At 40.3% G+C, this 21,594-nt stretch overlaps 2 protein-coding genes across 3 annotated transcripts in view; one reads left to right on the forward strand and one right to left on the reverse strand.

Annotated features, from left to right (window-relative positions):
- The window catches only part of LOC129780164 (polyhomeotic-proximal chromatin protein-like), a 63,758-nt gene that overhangs the window by 13,820 nt on the left and 28,344 nt on the right, over window positions 1-21,594 (reverse strand). Inside the window, exons 2-7 of one of the 2 annotated variants that reach the window (XM_055788148.1) lie at window positions 7,216-7,975; window positions 6,775-7,083; window positions 6,273-6,687; window positions 5,661-6,210; window positions 5,433-5,604; window positions 3,978-5,373 (exon numbers count right to left, since the gene is read on the reverse strand). In XM_055788148.1, the coding sequence (XP_055644123.1) occupies window positions 3,978-5,373; window positions 5,433-5,604; window positions 5,661-6,210; window positions 6,273-6,687; window positions 6,775-7,083; window positions 7,216-7,975 (3,602 nt within the window). Of the gene's footprint in view, window positions 1-3,977; window positions 5,374-5,432; window positions 5,605-5,660; window positions 6,211-6,272; window positions 6,688-6,774; window positions 7,976-21,594 lie in introns of both variants that reach the window. The other variant, XM_055788147.1, reaches the window with a different exon arrangement.
- The window catches only part of LOC129780165 (D-2-hydroxyglutarate dehydrogenase, mitochondrial), a 162,009-nt gene continuing 148,886 nt past the window's right edge, over window positions 8,472-21,594 (forward strand). Inside the window, exon 1 of the mRNA XM_055788154.1 lies at window positions 8,472-8,475. The gene's annotated coding sequence lies outside the window, so the exon portion shown is untranslated. The remainder of the gene's footprint in view (window positions 8,476-21,594) is intronic.

Here is a 21,594-nt window from a genome sequence, read left to right on the forward strand (position 1 = left end):
CAACGCTCGTAGCGAAAGGGTTAAAGGAAATCGGGGTTCTCTAGAGGCGAATGAACTGCAAAGTTCAAAGCCTCTTAAAAACAAAGAAGAAGAAGAAGGGGTTTCAAAAAAAAATGTTGATGCCAAATGTCTTAAAATGTCCTTATGTCTTAAAAACGTCGATATCTACTGTCATCTCGAAAAAAAAGTCAATTTTTATCAAAAATCGACACTCTGGGACTTTTTCGGAATGCGAGGCAAAACTTATGCTTTGGGGTGCCAATAAAAAAAGGTAACTCAATTTTTCATTCCGAACATGCTGTGAAGTGTTGGTGTGCACGATAATATACCCAATGCAAAATATTAGTTCAATCGGACTTCATTTTTTAGTGTCGCTGACGTAAAAAGTGTTTGAAACACTTCAATTCGGTGATCGAAAAATCACCGGAAATCCGAGTATTAAAAATGTTTGTTTGATGCTGAAAGTCTTAGAACTGCACGAAACGTCGATATTTACTGTTATCTCGAAAACAAAAATTTGTCAAAAAAAATTTTTTTAACGTTTTAGAATGCCTAGAAATGTTTAACGAAATTTTTAGTGGTCCTGAAAAGAATTGCTTTTGCGTGATTTGGTAGTGGCAGTTGAAGAAGAGTGATTCATGATTCATTCTTTTTCTTGCGAGAACAATAAATGAGATTTATGTCGTTATTTCAATGCACGTAGTACACTCAGTATGAATAGCCAAGGTTCTTCTCGTGCTAGACACAGAGCCCTAGGTTAATACATAATGGGGGTAATGGGGGAACCGTTATCTATTTGATAACACATAAAATCAACAATTCGTAAGTGTGATTCAATCATACACAACCAATCTCCACATAACGATATGAAAACTGAGGCCGTACGTCCTACATGTTCTCTTCTGCTTTATTTCTACTGGTCAGTGCAAGCTCTGCACTATACTTATTTCGCGCATATTCTGATAATGCATACTGAGGCAAAAACTTTTGCACCTCCGCTCAATACGATAGCAAAATAGAAACTGAGGTTGCTCAGGACGAGCACAATATTTATAGTGCTTTCTCGGCGATCCGACGACATGCATCAACCACTGACCAATCTCGACTCCGATGGACTTTCAAACACATTTATAGGTAATTTGATTTCACCAATATTAAGAGATTTTTGTGTTTTCAATGTCACGTCGTTCAGCCGGTAAAGAGGTATTAACGCTCAAATTCGTGCACCCCGAATGAAACGCTCTCATTTTCGAAATGTTCAACAAACGGTTCAAAAATACAGAAGCACTCTCCACTCTCCATAAATTTTAAACGCGCAGAGCTTAAATTGCAATTTATCGTAACTTTGAATTCCACATTGTCCGTAGAACGTTTATTTCTGTTTTATAAAAACGTTCCCTATTTTTCTGATTTGATCCCAATAATTAAATAAATAGTTCTACTAAAAAAATAGCTAATGATTTCTTAGGTTTTCGATATTGTTACACATACAAAATAGTACAAAATAATGTAGCACCAGATGGGCCAACCAGAAGCTCGCTATTGACGGATAGGTAAGCAAATGAACAAATGAACAGAAAAAATGTATTGGAAAATGGTAATGCTAATTTTCTTCAATCTAAGCCATTCAAAGACTAAGGGATTGTAATGGTCGGACTCGATTATATACAATTTTGCACTCGATTATATACAGTTTGATTTTTATTTATATTTCAAATATGACTTATTTCCAGAAAAATTGTAACCTTTCAATCTCAAGCAAAAATTACATGTACAGTGGGATAAAAATCATGATTTTTGAAGATTTTGCTTGAATTATCACCATGAATTGTTTATTTCGATATTGCAGCAAATTGTAGAGCGGTTAGAGAGCTTCAATTTAATTGATGGAAACAACCAAGATTAATATAAATTTTTAGGATAAAATTAATAATAACACATTAAAAATTATTAACTTTTAAGTTTTTTACTTCCAAAATGTTATTAAAATCTTATAATCCTTCCAGTTGATCTGAGTTACGCCCATTTGAAAGATAAAGTGGGCGCTTTCCGTAAAAAAACAGGAGGTTGAAAATGCCAAACATTTCCAACAAATCTGGACCAGAGTTGTCGGTTATGTCACTAAGAGTCTGTATAAACTTCTATGGAACGCAAAGCTCGAAATTTTTATATTCTTCTTGAATGGCGTTAACGTTCCCTGTGAAACTTTTGCCGTCTCAACGTTTGCATTAACTAGCGTCATTGATTAATACTTAGCTGAGATTTCTTAAGCCAAATAACACGCTTTGAATGTATTCCGAGGGGCAATCTCTAGAATACGCGTGACCACAGTGCAAGTCGAAGGAAATTTCTTTGACGAAAAAATCCCCCGGCCAGAACGGGAATCGAACCCGAACACCCGGCATGATAATGTGAGACGCTAACCACTCGGCCACGGCTTCTACAGATGAAGAAACCATCTCCCATACTTATAAATCGAATAGTTACATTCGAAATTTGAAAGCTTCATGGATGTTTAATTGCATTTTTTGGATTTTTTGGCTATCCAGCCGCCATCGTGTCAGGCTACTTTGGATATTTTAGCTTTGAATTGTCTTCTAGCAGAAATACTTTTTGAATTTATATATTTTCGACCTTTTTCTAAAGTAATACTATTAGTACTATTTAGCATAGGCCTAAAAAACTACCACCACTGTCAGAACAAGAAAAAGTTCTGAGATTCGAGCGGAAGCGATTCACAGCTCAAGAAACAATTACTTTGAAAACATTGTTATCAACAATCATAAATTACAGTAATCAACATATTAAAAAAAACTATTCATTCATAATATTTCAGCAGCAATCGTGTTGATAGAAGGAGTCAATTTCACATCGTCAATCATATCGCAAGGTTATGTTTGTTTTTTTTTTCTAGACTCGAAATTGTGCAAAACACTCAAAGTCAAATAATTTGCGGATATAAACTGTCCAAATACCTCGATTAGGTTCGAGGCTTGTCTCTATTCGATTTACAACGAAGAAAAGTGGTAATGAAGCGCTTTTCGTCAATGTTTTGAGAACGAAACAATTCGGGAGCCTTATTAGTGAAATTTAAGAGAAACTAATAAAAATCATACCGTAGAACAGGCATCTGAAGACATGGAAATCGTTTTGGTTGAAAAATCGCTGGAGGAATTCTTTTAACATCACAACGTTGTCATCGGTTGTTCAGTTGAGCTTCAATCTAAAACAGATCTAATAGTTTAACCTGGAACAAATGTTTTCTTTGAACAAATTCTGACTCGAAACCACCTGAAACTCGGAATAAGGAAGCACAAAATAGTCGCGTTTTTATCGCGTTGTAAAATAATTAATTTCGGTTGCTTTTTCTAATATTGAATTAACTTATTGGTTGATAATGCTAATTAATAATTACTCAGACAAATCTTTAACCTACACAAATAATCAGGAAGCATCTTGAAGCTAGTTTTTGTCGAAATCATAAAAATGTCACATAGTTCGGTCTTGCTTAGCACCGATCAGATCATTGTACCGATATGAAATTGCTTAAGAGAAACAGGCAAAACAGTTCAGTAATATTTTCTGTATATGAACTCATTTTCGACATAACCTATAATAAATTCCTGAATTACATCGTCTGATGTGAAGAGAATCTATATTCCAAAATATACAAATCCATCGAAGCAGCCTTGTGGATTGGTATCACCAACATTTGGGTTCTGAGGAGTCTTCTTGAGAATGACTGGTTCTCTCAAAAAGCAAAACAAGTCTTCGAATGTTCGTTCTGTGAGCCTTATTGGGCCGAATCAGTGTGAAATGTCTTGAGTAGCAATGGGGTGATAAGGCCCACGCTAATTTCATAAAAAATAAAGCGAAAAATATAACGATCCTTACTGAAAATACCATCTTCTTGAACCCGAACATGACTCTGAGTTAGATGAATATGTTAAACAGCTAAATGAAATGTCGGTACTCACCTTTCCCACTGATAACGTCGCCCGCCGTTTTGTCCTTCGCCGTCGTATCGGCACTAACGCTGCTTCCGATCGCCTTGGTCGGAGTGTGGAGTCCCCCGTGAAGTCTCATCTGATCCCCAGCCCCAGTTGGTGTACTGCCGGCCGACAGAAGCCCATTGTTGCCAACGCCGCCAACGGAATGTGTAGGGGTCCCCATCGATGTTCTCTGCATGGTCATTGTGAGGGTGGGCCCCGTACTGTTAACCGTCGAGGGGGACCCAACCGTCGTCATGGTACCACCGCCTGCGACAGGAGACGAAGCGGACGCTGCAGCGGCGGCGGCGGCCGCGGCAGCATTCATACTATCCAGCATCTGCTGGTGCTGGATTTGCTTCTGCGGGGTGGAAAGATGCTGCAACTGGAGCATCGCCACACTGGCCGCCTTGAGATCGGCACTTTCCTTCGCGGAGGTGGTCGTAATGGAAGCGGAAACGACCGGAGCCTGACTGGTGGTAACCGAGGTAGTGGTAATGGCAGTGGATGGTACCGGAGGGGCGTTGACCGAGCTCACCATCATGGTCGCTGCGGACAGTGGGGCCGCGGAGAGGGAGGTCATTGCAACGATCGGATTTTGGGCGTTGGGTTGCTGCTGAACCGATGTTGGAATAGTTGAGACAAGGATTTGGGATGGGTGTGGAGTACCGGGCGGCATTTGGGTAGCGCTAGGACCGGTTTGGGTGCCATGAAGCTGTCCGGGTTGTCCTTGCTGATTGATGGGGGAGATTGTTGCTCCATTGCTAGAGACAACGATCGGTGCGGAAGTCATTCCAGCGATTGAAACCACCGGCAAAATTGTTCGCTCAATTTGGAGGGTCTGCGATTGGGCGACACTAGCGCTAGTACGATCGGCTTGCTGTGGCAGCTGATTGGTGATAATCATCTGTGTGGTTCCTTTTTGGGCAGCATTCGGTCCTTGATGATGTTGCTGATGTTGTTGCTGCAACTGTTGCTGTTGATGTTGTTGTTGTTGCTGCTGCTGCTGTTGCTGAAGAATTGTGTCAGAGGAAGTGACATTGATCATCGATATGCCGGACTGATTTGGTTGACCTTGATGCTGGAACACGAACTGCTGCAGAATATTGCCCTGCTGTGTTCCAGCTGTGGTCTGCACCAATTGACCAGATTGGGTAACGGCAGCTTGCGCACCAGCGACGAGTTGATTAGCCTGACTCTGTTGATTAGATTGCTGTAGGAATTGTTGCTGCAGAAGGTGAATCTGCTGTTGTGGTGTTTGCTGCTGCGGCTGCTGCTGCTGCTGTTGTTGTTGTTGTTGTTGCTGCTGTTGCTGTTGTTGTTGCTGCTGCTGTTGTTGTTGTTGCTGTTGAAGAGCATGCTGCTGCTGAAGTTGTTGAAGGGCCTAAAATAAGTAGATAATAGAAAATCAAGGTTCTAGGTTAGACCACGCAAAATCCCTACCTGCTGTTGTAACAGCACATGCTGTTGCTGCTGCTGTTGATGCTGTTGCTGTTGGGCATTCTTTATCTGCTGTTGGAGCTGAAGCTGTTGTTGTTTGTCGTTAGTAAGCATCGGTTGGATATTCAGTACAGATGAAGGATTGATTTGCCCTCCCGTGTTCATGAGCACCATCCTTAAGAAAAAGCAAATTAATTAGTGTATCCAGAAAACAGTGATCACGAAACTTACTTCCCACCGGTGGTCACAACCTGCTGCATCTGTGGCTGCTGTTGCTGCTGCTGGCCAAGCTTCGCCTGAGCAGTGGCAATATCTGCAGTTTTGATTTGTACAGGTCCCGAAGGACGCACTGGTTGCTGTTTAGTACGAATTTTTCCTCCCTTCGCGAGAAGATTTTGCTGAGCTTGGACCGTTTGTGTCGAAGCGGACGGACGGATCGGGGAAACGCCTTGTGGTAGGAGTTGTGGACGCTGAACCTGCTTGGGGGCTAGATGACCTGCGGTCTTCTGTTGAATTGTGGTTGTGGTGGCGTTCTGGGACTGGGCAGCAACGTTTGCCTGCTGTTGCGCGGCATTCTGTTGCTGCTGCTGCTGTTGTTGTTGTGTAGTTTGTGCTTGTTGTGTCTGTTGATTCTGCTGTTGTTGTTGTTGCTGCTGCTGTTGAGATTGGGCCTGTTGTTGCTGCTGCTGTTGCTGTTGTTGTTGTTGCTGTTGTTGCTGCTGTTGTTGTTGCTGTGCTTGTTGAGGCTGCTGGGCAATTGTGCACGGAAGAGTCAGCGTTTCTACATATGAAAACATATGATAATGAAGTATGTGTTAAATATGTGACACGTGATCAACTTACGGCCGTGTGCTTGGGTCTGTTGGATTGCCTGCTGTGGATTTTGCTGAATGAACATATTACTACTACCATCGGGAGCCGTTCCACGGAAAATAATCGGGTTCGACGCCAGAATTTGGGGTTGTAGTCCATTTGCTGTCCAAAATTGACCCATTCCTTGAATTTGCCAGGGGGCAGTAAACTGCATTTGCTGAGCCCCTTGCTGCTGGAGAGGACCAAGCAGCTGAGCTGTTGGCATCGTACCTTGCGAGACCTGGACACACTGTTGACCGGCTGCCTGTTGCTGGGTCAGAGTAGTGACACTCTGTTGTTGGCCAGCAGCAGAAATACTTGTGCCAATTTTCTGCAGTTGTACCTTCTGACCAGCAGCCCCTGCTGCTGCTGCTGCCGCAGCAACCGTCAGTTGTTTCTGAACATCCTGCAGATGATAGGAAGGATTGTTTGAGTTTACATGCTCTCGCTAGGAGCAGACAGAACAATATAATAAAGAGTGTACTACACTTACGGGACTGAAAAGAAGCGTTTGTGATTGGCTGGAAGGGATGGTTGGCAGGGCGTAAGCTCCACTGAAGTTGCCGGCACCTGTTCCAATTACTTGCTTTCCGGGGCCAGCAGCCAACATTTGTGGCGTTCCTTGGAAGGGCTTGGAGGCTGCAATCAGTTGAATCTGCTGTTGGCCACCGATCCCGGGATGGAGTAACAGCTGCTGGGATCCGTAGAGTTGCTGGAGATATTGGTTTTGGATCGGCTGCTGAAGAACTTGAACGCGCCCATGTTGCCAGTCAGCCGAGAGTTGTTGACCAGCAGCCATTGCCTGAAGTGGGGACATTGTGTTAATAGTAGCGGTTTGTTGTTGTTGCTGTGGCAGTGTTTGAGCATTTTGCGCATGGTGAGCGCCCTGGGATGGAGCCCCACCAATTGCCTCAATAACCTGCATTTGTTGCACCTGTTGTTGCTGTTGTTGTTGATCAAGCCCGCCGCCGGCATTCGTCTGCTGTTGCTGGGGTGGATTGTATTCCTGCTTAACCTGGATGGTAGCAGCTCCAGCAGTGATGGCCTGCTGAAACTGCTGGAATTGCTGGAATTGTTGGATTTGTTCTTGGGACAGCTGCAGGGGCACCGACGTTTGGTGTGCCACCTGCGCTGGACTCTGTGATTTCTCCAGCGTAGGATTGGGAAGGTCGTACTTCTCGTCGAAAGTGATACCAGCCTTCTGCGCTAGGGTCTCCAAACACTTGAGCGGTCGTTCACCGGTGCTGGAATTATTTGCGGCGGTTGTGTTGGTTGTCGTCGTCGAACCTCCTGAGGAAGCGGTCACGGATGTCGGGAATGGTCTAATCGAACGGAGATGGGAAACTGTCGAAGGACTTCCTCCGGTTGTTGTGTGAGGCGAGAGCTGAGCAGGAGCTGTTGAGGCAGCTGCCGGAGACTGGGCACCAGTTTTGATAAGACGCGCTCCGCCTTGTTGCGCTTCCGGTTGGGAATTGCGCAATAGTTCGATTTTAACTACGGATGATTGCTTCTGCTGGATGTTGGAGTTGTCCTTCAGAGGATGCTGTCCCGGCTGGAGGTGCTGCTGCTGCTGCTGCTGATGTTGTTGCGAATTCGGATGCAACGGCTGATGATGATGGGCGGTTTGGTGCAGATTGTTGTTATTGTTCAGTTTCTCCTCCTCTTGCTTCTGCAGATTATTATAATGCTCCGACCTAGAATGAGAAAAAAAATATCACAATGGAGACAATCACCATGACATTTAATACCATCTCGTGGAAAGACCATCTCCAATCGACAAACTTCACTAATTGGTTACATATTTCTCCATGCCGCAACATAAACAAGGGACGAGCCCGGGCGGCATTCTGCTACCAGGATCGAAGCCACACTACGCGGAGACATCTTTTTTCTGCCTTTCCGCCATCACCACCACCATTCCTCTCGTAAAGGGGCACCAAAAGGCGCAAAAAAGAGAGAAATGGAATTTATAGATTTGTCAGGATTTATGGACTTTCTACCAGGCACACAGACTACCCAGCAGCATGGTTGGACTATTCCAGGCACACGCACACATACTAACTCCCAGAAAGGAAGCACATGTGCGCGCACAGCACTCTGCCGAAAATACACCCTAAATTTTCGATACGATTTCGATTAGGGTGAGTCCTGACGGGACCTTTCGTTAGCTAATGGCATTTTCTCTCTTTTTTCCGTGGGGGTACAATCCTCCATATAAACCATTCGGAGCGACACACACAAGACACACGCACGCAATAATGCGAAGGGAGCAGCAAATCCAGTCCTCCGCTTTTGTTGTTATTTGCTGAAGTTGAAATTTTCCGATAGACGAGATAAAATGCTTCGTTCGGACGAAAGGGACGACGATGGAGTCCTATCGTCGGCACGGAAGGATGCACAGCAGTGGAAGTAAAGCGGAAAGCACGCAAACTAATGCACGAGATATGAGGGCTAGACATCACCAGGGCCACAAGCCGAGACACATGTTTGAGATGGTAAAAGTGAAACAACGTTCCTTCTCTGGCGAAGATGGCACCAGAGGGTAGAAACAGCGCGCGCGAGTGTAAATATTGTGAATTTTAATTTAAAGGGATAAGTTTTCAATTTCCTTCTGCACTGGAAGGTTTCCTGTGCTGAGTGCGCGCTTCGAATGGAGAAGGCGGAAGGATTTCTTGTTATCGCCAGCCTCCTCATCCGCTCTGGGTCCCTCACAATGTCGACTGGATACTTCAATTTGATTTTGCGGAAAAGGGAGCAAAGTACGCGGCACGAGTGGCATGTTCGATTAAATCGAGAGGGATATGGCGGAATCATGTCGTTATGAGGGTTGGAGGAAGAAGAGCGAAGGCGGGTGTATGTTATGAATACGTTAATTAATAGATCATAATTTTGTCATCGGAGCACTCCGGAGCATCCGGGAATTCAACCAATGCGAATAGCTTTCACATTCCGTCAGATGCACACTTGGAAGCTGAAGCTATTTGTATGTGTTCAACCTGATGTGGTAGTGTTGCTCACATGCTCGGCCTCTTTTCGCATCATTTCTGTTTCATATTAGAAATTCAATTACGTACAGTAATAGATGACAATGCTGTGATTCAGAATTTAAGGAGGTTTACGAGTGTTATGTAAAACAACTCTGATTAAAAAGAATTGCATTGGCTTGAAAGAAATTGTATATATCAGATCATCAAAATTATTCATACAATCTCTCGAAACAGATCGATACTCGCCACGAAAGGTGAATCAATTTCTAAAAATCAGTAGGTCTAAGTCAGCTATACTCAACCTCTTTTGGTTGAGCCATCTGGTGTTATTTTATTTTCAACAATTTTGTATGTGCAACAGTAACGGAAACTTAATAAATCATTACCCATTTTTGTAGGACTACGTTTAAAAAAAAACAGCACATTTTTATGTTACTGAAAAACTGGATAGAGAAAAATTTGCAATTCAAGCTCCACCCGTTTTCAATTTATTGAGATAAACAAGCTTATTGCGATTTGACAGCATTCACGATTCATCAGTCACCCAGTTAGCGACCAGACGGGCGCGAAGCTTTCCAAATGGCCTTTGTCGAGACCGAGAGTTTAGTTCAGTTTTCCAAATTGACCCTTTTCAGAAGCCAGAGGCGAATCATCTGTGAAATTTCGAAGCCATTATTCAAAATAGATATCGCACACAGTGATGCAATTTTGTTCGATGGAGGCACCGCTCCAATTTTTATGCCGTCTGGTGGAGAGTGCTTCTGCATTTTTGCACCACATCATTCCTGCATCTGTAATGGGGTGTAATTTCAAAGTTGCGGAAACGAGAGCAAACGTAAAGCCCGCAAGGATTTCTGCATAATTTTTCAGCTCTTTGCCGGCTGAATGAAGTAAAATGATGATCACTTTCAAAAGATAAAAGGTATATGAGTGATGTTTTTTACTTATTAGACCAAAAACTATTTTATATAGCTCAGAAACAGAATTAAAAACAATCTATTGAAATCACAAAAATGTATAAATATGCTTGAAGGTCCACGAAGTCAAGATTGGTCAGCGGTTGATGCGTGTCGTCGAATAGCCGTTAAAACACTATAAATATTATGCTCGCCTTGACCAACATTAGAGATGGACAAATCAGCTCATCATGGTGAGCGGCTCGGAGCCATTCAGCTCATACAAATGAGCTGATCATTTGAAGTGACTCTTCAGCCCATTTGAATTTTGCGGTTGTTCACATAATTGCACAATTGCGCGTGTTTTCTTAATAGACAGAAATGAACGAATTGTATTTGTAATTATATACAAACTAAGACTGATATAAATTCTACTAATCTTTATGTATAAAAGAAGGTTTGTACCACGTACGAATAACTCATCATCACAGTCGTCTATATATCGTTGAGTTTGTGTCTTCACTCAAATTAAAATGATAGAATACTTGGAGGATATAATACTTTGGGAGATATGGAGGTAATTTCTTCAATTGGAATTAAATTTGACGACATTGAGATTAATATGTCGTTATTGTGAATATAATGATGGATTTTACTTTATTATTTTGGAGGATATTTAAGATGAAGAGGAAAATTCGAAAAAAATTGACTACACATATGCATAATTCGCAGTGAAAATCATCAATCAGATTAATTTTACAGATCTGAACGATAACACACTATTAGTTATTTTTTTATCCTACTAAAATATTCTCTAGAAATAATTTATATGGCAGAACGACATTTGCCGGGTCAGCTATTATAATATACATGAAATACTGAATGCTGAAATCCAACAGAGGAGATGTTGAATTTAAACAATGGAAAACCCAGGAATAGCCAAATGAAAACGTTAAAAAATATGAATATTCAAGATGTTTGGTTTTCGTTATGTTCATATTCCTCATATTTCCTTCTTTCTATTCTTTCTTTTTTTTTCCTTCTTTTTCTATTTTCCTTCAGAGTTATAGCCCGAAACGACGTTTTTAGATAAAACTACCGAAGTGTCCACTAATAGGCCCAACGCGAAATAATTGTTCGCGACGACAAAGGTCACAAAAAGACAGGCACTCTCTATCTCTAACAGACTAGCAAATGCGAAGATAGTGGAATTTGTTGTATTATCAAAGTCTGTATGTTCCACATAGAAGTCCATTATCAAACCATTACTAATCAATAATCAGCATTGATGCATCCCCAGTCATGTTTAAATAAAATACAATATATTAATTTCATTTGTAAACAGTTATTAATATGATATAGTTTGTAATGCATTGTATGGAAAATGTAATTTAAAATCGAGCAATTTAATATTTTCAAATCAAAAACCTTTTCCTATCTGGCATCTCTGCTAAAGCTAGTAAACGGAGAGAGGCAAACGAAAACAAACTGACGTCATATCATGAAGAACGGGAGACAGATAATTCTTTCGCATCTCACAACTCACATTATTTGCAGCCCTGCCGCTCCAACGCCCATCAGCTCTGCAACCCAGCAGCTCATCAGTACATCAGCTCATCAGCTTAGCAGCTCATCAGCTCAGTAGCTCTGCAGATCCCATGTGAGCTGAAGAGTGGTGTTTTTTTGATTGCGAGCCGATCCGAATCCGCTCACTTTAATTAAGTGATTCGGATGAACAGCTCATAAGCGGATGGCACATCTCTAGCCAACATTTTTAGAGGCGAATGAACTGAAAAGTTTAAAGCCTCTTTAATCCAACATCATCATCATCATCTAGCCAACATCAGTTTCTATTTTGCTATCGTGTTGAACGGACGTGCAAAACTTTTCGCCTCAGAATGCATTCTCAGAATATGCACGAAGTGAACATAATGCGGAGCTTGCACTGACGGGTAAAAGCAAAGCAAAAAAGAAATATTGAATATGACTTATTGCGTCGGTTTTGATACCGTTATATGGAGATCGGTTGTGTATGATTGAATCACACCTGTTTGATTCTATGCATTATTGAATAGATAACGATGGTGGGGAACAAACATGTAATAGTCTCGGTCTGCAACACGAGAAGAATTTTCTCGTTACATACTGAGTGCGCTACGTGCATTGCCAATCAGGACACAAATTTCGTGTATCGTAGAAACGTGTCCTTTTCAGGACCACCAAAAGATTCGACTAAGGCATTATTTTTAAAATTTCAATGCATTGTGAAATAATATCCAGAGTAATTGGAAGCGAATTGATTTTTTCCGATTTTTTGTTGAGAGAGCTTCTGTGAATTTCGGAGCGTGTTGGGATTTATTGGTATAATGATAATGATGTTTTGAATTATCGAAGTGTTATAGAAATGCTCAGCCTCTCAGACTTTCTCAGTCATAAAACAAGACCAATTTAAATAATCGGCCTTGAGAAAGGCCATTTGGAAAGCCTCGCTGCCGCTGGCATCTGGTCGCTAGCAGAATGACTGATAAATCATGAATGACTGATAAATCATGAATAACTTATGGTTGACGAGAATAAAGATTTTGTATCGTGAGACATTTTTTTATACGATTTTTTTTTGTGCCAATCGGTGTTTGTGGTCTTGTGTTTGTGATCCCTCTGAAAAATGGTTGAGTAGAAATGAAAAGTACTAAACAGCAGCAACAACGGATTGTAAAATACATGTTCCTAAGGTTCAGAAGTATATCCCATCCTTTTCCTGAAAAAATATGTCACCCTTCTAAACTCGAGTAGACCGCGAGTAATCGGTTTTCTACCTTACTTACCTTAGATTTAATAAAATGTTCATGTATAGTAATAAAAATATAATTAGGAATTCGGCTCCTTTAAACTTTTGTAACTGAGCCTGTAAAAATAAACGAATTTAATAATAAAAAAGGTTCAGAAGTACTACACTTGAATAAAACTTCAATATCTATAAAAAATATCTTGAGTTTCGATGATTTTGACTATCGTCCACAGAACTGAATCCCAGAATCTTTACTTCTACCCACTCAAATCACTTCATAGTATGAGTCGATTCCGGTCCTCTCAACCAGGAGCCGCTAACCGCACACGACGCCCGCAACACACACTCCAACCCACACACCGCCAGCAGCCGCACAAAACGGCCAATAAATGCATCTCGGAATAGATGCGTGATATATGCAAAATTAGTACCCGCAAAAACCAAACCTGGTTGCTACAGAACAAGCGTTTGCGATTCTCGCCGACTCGTTCGTGTCCGTTCCCTGGTTTCGAATTTTAATATCTCCTTTATGACGACATTTATAGGTTTTAATTAAGCCATTTATTTCTGGCTGGGAAGCACGCTAGCTCTCTTGGGCAACCTCGAGCTCGAGTTTACCGTCCCACCAGAGGTGTATCCGGGACAAGATAAGAACGGTTTGGCATGATGGGGGCATATACCGCACGCCTAATGGGAAATTTTGCGCTGCGAATATGTGCGTATAGCCTTAACTGGTTCTTACATTTTCTTTTAAATTGTTTCCTTAATCATGACGATGTGATAACAGTTCCCCGATAGACGATGACGTCTACAGACACCACCGCCGATCGAGAAGATCATTTCAGATGACCACATTATTCTGTCGTCGACGATGTCGAACGTCACTCGAAATTTCACAACTCATGAATGAATAGATGGAGAGACAAGATTGCAAAGAAACGCGAAATAGCAGCAGCAATGGAACGAGGGTGGAACAGAAGCACATCGCAAAAAAAATCACCTTTCCTCGTACCGAAAGACACAGGGAGTGCGCCATAACCTCACCATCTCGCCATCGCTAACCGGTATTTTGAGTAAGTATCGATAATCTCCCTCCGGCTCTGTCGCTGTTTTTTCGGGCGGTAAGGGTTGTTCTATGATTTCAGTCAAAGCAAAGTTTTGAAAATATATTTGAAAGAATTTTAATTTTGTTTTGATTGAAACTATAGAAGTATCGCACCTTCGATGAAACATTTGAATTTATTTAGGTAGAGCATAGAAAATGACTGCTCTAATCGTCTCTCTATCGAATTCATCTGATTGCTCTAGTTGCTCAGGGAAAATAAATGTCAGATATCCGCAACATTGTTTTCATTTTGCGATAGTTGAATTTCAAATATTTTTCTTTTTTTATTTATCTTAAAATCGTTTGCTACTTTCTGAATAGCTCCGTTCACTGTCTCGCTAGTCTAAATCGTCTGCTACTTTCTGGATAGCTCTCATGTTTTGCATCGTTTTTCATCATAGGCAATATCTGATTAATCTTGCATGTGGTTTTGGAATGCTCAGATTGCTCTGACTGACTTTGACCTGTCCAATCGACAATAACTGATAAAGGAAAGTATATTTGAGAACATCTCCCTAAGCAGTTCGAATGCTTTTGAACAATAATTCTATTACGAATGATCAATTTATTTGACAGAAGCAATTAGATGAACAAGGTCCAACATCGAAATTTATTACTTCTTTTTGAAGGACTATAAATTTGTCATAAATGAACATCTGAAGATCCTGATTTAAGATATGGCATGTTCAACTAATGTTTTTTAATCAAATGAAAACTGAAAAGTTACGCTAACAAAATACGTTATGGAAGCGTTTACAAAAAAACATGATTAGTGCTTGTACAAAATCTTCAAAACAACAGACATAATTTATTTTTCTCTTTTCCGATATTTTGATCCTTTACCCATGAACACATCAAATAAAAAACGACAGTAGGACATTCTAAAACTAGAAACTGTAGCTTTAAATGAGGTATATTTCATCTCCAGATGTTCCATTGTCACAAAGATACAGCTTCTTGAAAATAACTAAAAAAAATCGTTAAACATCGACTTTCAGACTTGGATCTAATTTTCTGTCAAATGCATTTCAAGGAAGAAAGCAACACAGGGAAAGGCCAACGCTCATAAACAGGTTATTTCAGCAAATCCATGAAATACTTGAAAAGATTTTGTCTTCGATGGAATTGTTGAAAATGTCAAAATTAACCTAATAAATAAAATATTCGGAACTTATTTCAATTGAATGAAAAAATTAAACAAAACAAACTAAAAGAAAGTTTGCGTAAGCTCATTACAAAAAATAGAATTTACACACAATCCTGCATTTAACATCTCACGAAAGTTACTATTTCTAGACTAAACCGTAAATCAATATGCAATCTATCTAAATACAGAATTTATTGTATCTCCACAACAACTATTCTCCGAATAATAACTTATACATAATTTTCATGTTAATTATTATTATTCATTTTTAAAAAACGAAACCTTCATTTTTATAAAAACCGACAGGGCACCATTAAACGCCACAATTTAGAAAAAGAATGGATATATTTCATTCAAAAAAATTTAATGGATTGTGTTTCATGAATGAAAAATAAAAAATAAATTTTGAGTGATTTTTAACAGCATATTTCATATTCTTATCTGTGCAATTGAAATTCAAATATCAATAACGTTGTCGGAGACCACGATGGAATTCAATTTTCAGTGATCAGAAAAAATCGTGAGAGTTTCACAGCAAAAAATGTTCGAATACCATTAAACAGCCATCATCTGAACAGCACCTTGTGTCTTATTTTTATTTGCAAATTGGCTTTTTCAAAGCTACAAGCAAACAAAGTTGTAGGTTTGAAGCCTATATAATAGTGAAATAAACACTACACGGAGCCCGTTTCAAGAGTGATAAGACATTGAGGAGACAAAGATAAGTGCGTCCGAGAAATGACCGCATATTTGGCGTAGGATTACGTTACTATATTTGTTGCGTGCTGACTTTTAATATCTTTAAACAACATCCACCCCAGTCACAGTCCACTAGAAAAAAGAAAGTATTATAATTATTTATATTGCAATAAATAGCTAGGAGTGTACAAATAAATTGGTGCAAAATCCATAAGGAAATGACTCAAAATTGGACGACTTTCGTGACGCGATCGATATTCAGTTTTTCAATTTATGTCCTCAATGTGTTCTCGAAAGACGTAAACTTACGTCAAAATCGATAGAGTCACTAATGGCTATGACAAAAACTGAGTTCCTGAAGCTTTCGTGAATTGAAATTGTATCTAAAAAATGTTTTGGGCATCAGCTTTCTAATTGGAACATGCTTTCCAAAGATGAATATAGTAAAAGGAAGATTAATAAATGACGTGAGCTTTTGGCTTCGGTTGTTTTCTTGGGTACGAGAGTTTGGCTACGCTAAATGATACTTCAGCGATTTGAGTGCACGATATTTACCCACATAATATGAGCTCCCGTAAATGTGCATTAGTTACATAGATGCTAAAAACCCAAAAAATACCAAGTTTCTCATCTCTGACTATCGATACGTTTCCGGCGAAAAATCTCCCTTTCTAGGACTACCAAATTTCTACTCAAAAGTTGATTCTCGAATTTAACGATAACAGTAATGAATATACGATTCGATTGGAACGATTTCATAGTCCTACGTCAACTATATGACCGTCTCTCGGACACACAACCCTCCAACTTTTTTCTCAGGATGTATGATGATGAACTGCTCAAATATACGAACTATAAATATGGGAGCTGTTCTAACGCCAATCGTTTACTTTTAGCTGGAATGACACCCTTGGATAGAAATACTCTCAGATATCGGTTCAGAGTGAAACATATAAATCGAATACCCCAAATTTCATCAATTTAAGTACATGCTTTCAACATTGTTAACCCGGAGAAAATTCATTTTTACCAATCTACTTTCTGGCTTTTTCATTTTTTCATAACATTTGTAAGAACCACCCTAACAATCATAATAAGCATGACGCTTCTTTGCTTCTTCCTTAGGGGCTACGGTACTTTTAGTGCGAATACGAGAATGGACGGAAAGAGAAGAGGCCACGTGAACGGTGGCAAAAGACCGCCGCCACTGTCATGCTTACTGGAGACTAATAAATTTGCAAACTCTTAGCTCTCAATCAACCTCTCTGTCGCGAGGAGAATATACTGTTGAAAAATGAGTGCGAAACTATTACAATATTAGGCAGAAAGCGAAATACGGAATTTAAATTTATCGCATTTTTTCTTTTGGTCATCAAAAGTCAACCGAATCCCGTGTCTTTGATCGAACCCAAACAATTTCTTTTACGGAATTCTATCGCTCTTCAATAGATATTTTCCCGACATGCCGAGGGAAAAAAGAACAGACATCAGAAAAGTATCGGAAGCCCATCAGTGAGAAAAAACGAGATTGAGATTGAAACTTTCGCTTGTTCTCAGTTTGTTGCTTCCTTCGTGAAAGGTTAGAACTCCTTTCGTCTTCGTCCCTTCGCGCATCGCTCACACCGCCTTCAGTTCCGTACAAAAATGTGGGGAGTAGGAAAATGCGATTTTTTCTTCCACTTCGGAACGGCTGATTCCATATACAAAGTGCAAAAAAATTTGGTGCACGCTTTCCGCTTCGTGTCGACGACATCGTCGAGAGAGTGTCGAACTGTCAGGACGAATTAAATTCTGGGATGAACTTCAAAAGCAGAAACAGACGGCGCGTTCGCTTGCCCCGGGAAACCAAGTTTAAAGATTTTTTTTCGGGAGAAGTGATTGAAAGAGTTTCCTGAATTCAAATGTGTCTTAAGTTTTAATATCTTCAAGAGTGTTGTCTGTATAAACAACATACATTCGAATGGGTTAGCACTTAATAGTTCACATTTTTCCAGTATCATTAGCACTTCGCTTTGTACAATAATAACACACCCGAACTCCCTGGATATAACAAAGCACATTTTCCCCGAGTTTTATCCCATTTTTACGATTTTTTTCCATTCGCCCTCTTTGAAAGCCATTAGAAATCGAATCTGCCCATAAATTGCCACAGAAGTAGTCCAACCAGAAAGAATGAAAAAAAAAATATATAAAAACTTTGCCCAGATCACATAGGATTACTCCTGCACCAGAAGCACCCGAAATAAAACAGGAAGAGCCATTCCAGTTGCCACCGAAAAAAAAACGAGAAAGCATCAGAGATACACACACAAAAAAAAACTGGTCCCGTTAGAGGAATTTAGTCAAACTTTTAGCGAAAGGGGTGCAAGTTTTGCGCTGGACAAGTTTCCTCCGAATAACCTCTGATCTCTGGGAAAAAACATCCAAATGCACACAACTTTGATCGAGAGGGGTACAAGTTTTTTTGTTACATACACTCAGTCGTACCACGAGAGACGAGAGACGGAGTGCGCCAATGATTCGTTCAAAATTACAGGATAATAGCGCTGGATTTTTTGTTTCGGTCCGCTCCGGAAAGTACATCTTGCAGCTTTCGCACTTTTTTCTCGCTCAACGAACGATCCGGTCTTCTCGTCAGATGTGAGTTCCAGTTCCGATAATTTTTCGAAAAGATGGGCGCAACGACGGAAGGGATGATCAATTGTGAAGACATGGTTTGGCTCGCAAAACGTTCGATTGACGAGCTAAACTGCAGCCGAAAGTCATCATTTGCTTGCGGAATTTTACGGAGTCCAAATTTTGAAAACGAAGAACTGATAGCATTGAGAAACTGGTGTCAATAGAAGAAGCCCTTGCAAGCTTACTAGCAATTTTCACTCGTCTCAAATCATTGGGACTAACTCAAAAGCGATAGAAATGAAAATTACAAGTGACCTAAAACAACGTTCTCGCGTCGAATAGTTGCTGCTGATAAAAATCAGGTCATTACGATAATCCGAAGCGGAAAAAATCATGTAAAGTTCCGTCATCGCAAGCAATCTGTGGATTATAGCAAAATGAATCAGCCCTTCAACGTAACTGACACTGCCAGCAGACATATCTGCAAAAACAAATTCCTCCGAAAGCGACTTGTGTTTCTTGAGGCCTCATTTCACATCCTACCACTATTACCTGTCCGTCTTAGACTGCTGCTGAAGCAAGAATGTTGTTTTTGTACTGGAAGAGGTCAACCATCCAAACACTCTGTAACTTTACCTTGCCATATCGAGTAATGTTGGGTTGGGTGAATTAACAAGTCGGCTCTACCATTGCCCAAAAATTACGAGAGGGGTGACGGCAAAGATGCGGCATTTGGGTTGGGCGAAGAAGTTCCTCTCCGCATTCCAGAAAGTTTATAGAGAAAATTTTCAACGATCTATTTTGTATGTCTGTATTTTTTTCGAATACAGTCTTCAGAATCGTAGACCGGGCTATCTCTTTGAAACTTCTTAAAGGTTATCAGTTACAAAGTTACAAATCTTCCAAAATAAGGTGCAGCTCGTCGAAAAAAGAAGGATAACGGCCTTCTAATAGAAGAATGTTCTGATAGAAATAAGACTGCATCCGCTGCGAGTAACCATAGTAACCATACGCATTAATTTATAGCCATTATATGGCACTAATTCTATCTTAGAAATACCAAATAGCAGTATATTGGCATTTTGAATGCATGACAGTCCATTAATGTATTATACACTAGAGATGGGCGAACGCTCACGAGCCGCCCATTTGACTCGGTTGGTCAGAGCGAGCATACGATCCAGGTTTTTTTACAAATGAACCACGTTTAAAAAAGCCTCGGCTCAAAAAAGAGCCTCAGTTCAAAAAAGAGCCTCGGTTCAAAAAAGAGCCTCGGTTCGAAAAAGAGCCGCGGTTGAAAAGAGTCTCAACTCAAAGAAGAGTCTCGGTTCGAAAAACAGCCTTGATTTGAAAAAGCGCCTATGTTCAAAAAAGAGCCTCGGCTCAAAAAAGAGCTCGGCTCAAAAAAAAAATTCGGCTCGAAGGAGCCTCGGCTCAAAAGAGCCTCAACTTAAATAAGAGTCTCGGTTCAAAAAAGAGCTTCGATTCAAAAAAAATAGCCGCGGTTCAAAAGAGCCTCGGCTCAAAAGAAAAGCCTCGGTTCAAAAAAAAAAAGTCGCGGTTCGAAAAATAGCATAAAAGAACCGTGATTCATGGAAAAACTGTGACGTAGTAGTAAAACACAGCATTTGTGAAAAATTAAAATCCAAAATGGCCGCGCCACAAAATGGCGATATACATATATGTTTTTCAAAACCACATCAATATGGGTATCAAATGAAAGCGTTATTATTTTCACAGTTATTTGTGAAAAATGTAAATCAAAAATGGCTGCCGCCACAAAATAGCAATAAATGTTTATTAACGAAAAACTCAATGTCAGTCCCTAGAGACCGACACGGAGCTCAACGTATTATGCTAAACGGTTTCATTGTGATTAAATATAATAATAATACAGATAATGTGCTAAAATCTAAAAAATATTTAAGCAAGTAGCAGTTAGCAGTCAGATGAAGTGCGGTCATCTGTGGAGGAGGAGTTCGATGCATTGGTTGACAAACTTCAAGCCTTACAAGATCCTGGAGATGCTGCAATACTACATGGGCTGAAAAGCCTCGAAATTTTTCAACAGATGGCGCCACTAAAAAAAAGAACAAGACTCATTTCGAGAGATTCATCTGTCACTAGCTTGTGTGTGAAGTTTCATGACATTTCGTTTATTTGTTCACAAACTACAGTTGCTTAATTGTTACTATCTGAGCATTCCTATAGAAAATGGGAAAAGAGGAGTATCGTATTATGATCAAACATAGTTTTTTTTATGAGAAAAACTCCTGAACGATCAATGCAGTGGTTGATGAAATCTTATTCCACTTCTGCTCCTTCGAGAACATCAGTTTATCGATGGTTTAGTGAATTAAAAATGGATCAATCAGGCACCGCAGATGCACCTCGCTGTGGAAGGCCAAAAAAGGCTACGAGACCAGATATCGTAAAACAAGTGCATCGACTCGTTTTGAACGGTCATAAAGTGAAGTTACGCGTGTTAGCTGAGGCCGTATGTATTCAAAAGAACGAGTGGGTTACATTTTTACCACGTTTTGGACATGAAAAAGCTATATCTGCGCGATGGGTGCCGCGTTTGCTGACCGTCGACTAAAAACAGCGGCACGTTGATGATTCAGCAGCCGGTTTGGAGTTTTTGAAGCGTAATCGAGTGGATTTCATCCGACGTTTTGTGACAATGGATGAAACGAGGATCCATACCACACTCCTGAGTACAATAGGCAGTCTGCAGAGTGGCACTGAGACACATTTTGAAGACTTAGACGTTTCGAAATGTTGGAAACTCGCTATATCAAGGGTATAGCCCTCGAAGGAAACTATCGTGAGGAGTGAATACAGCTTTGTCCAAAAAACGATTGACTTTTATTATTTTATTAATTTTTACTCAAATGCATACGTGATACATGAGAGACAGAAACGAATTCAGACTGAAAGGAGTCACTCCAAAATGCAATGGAGTCCATTTGACGGAGAAGAATTAAATGAGATAGTCGAGACGTAGAGGAAGATAGCGACTGAACGCCCGATTGACTGTTAAGTCCAGTTAACGAAGAAATTGTTGGAAGA

This window comes from Toxorhynchites rutilus, chromosome 3, assembly GCF_029784135.1.
Source record: "Toxorhynchites rutilus septentrionalis strain SRP chromosome 3, ASM2978413v1, whole genome shotgun sequence".
NCBI lineage: Eukaryota > Metazoa > Arthropoda > Insecta > Diptera > Culicidae > Toxorhynchites > Toxorhynchites rutilus.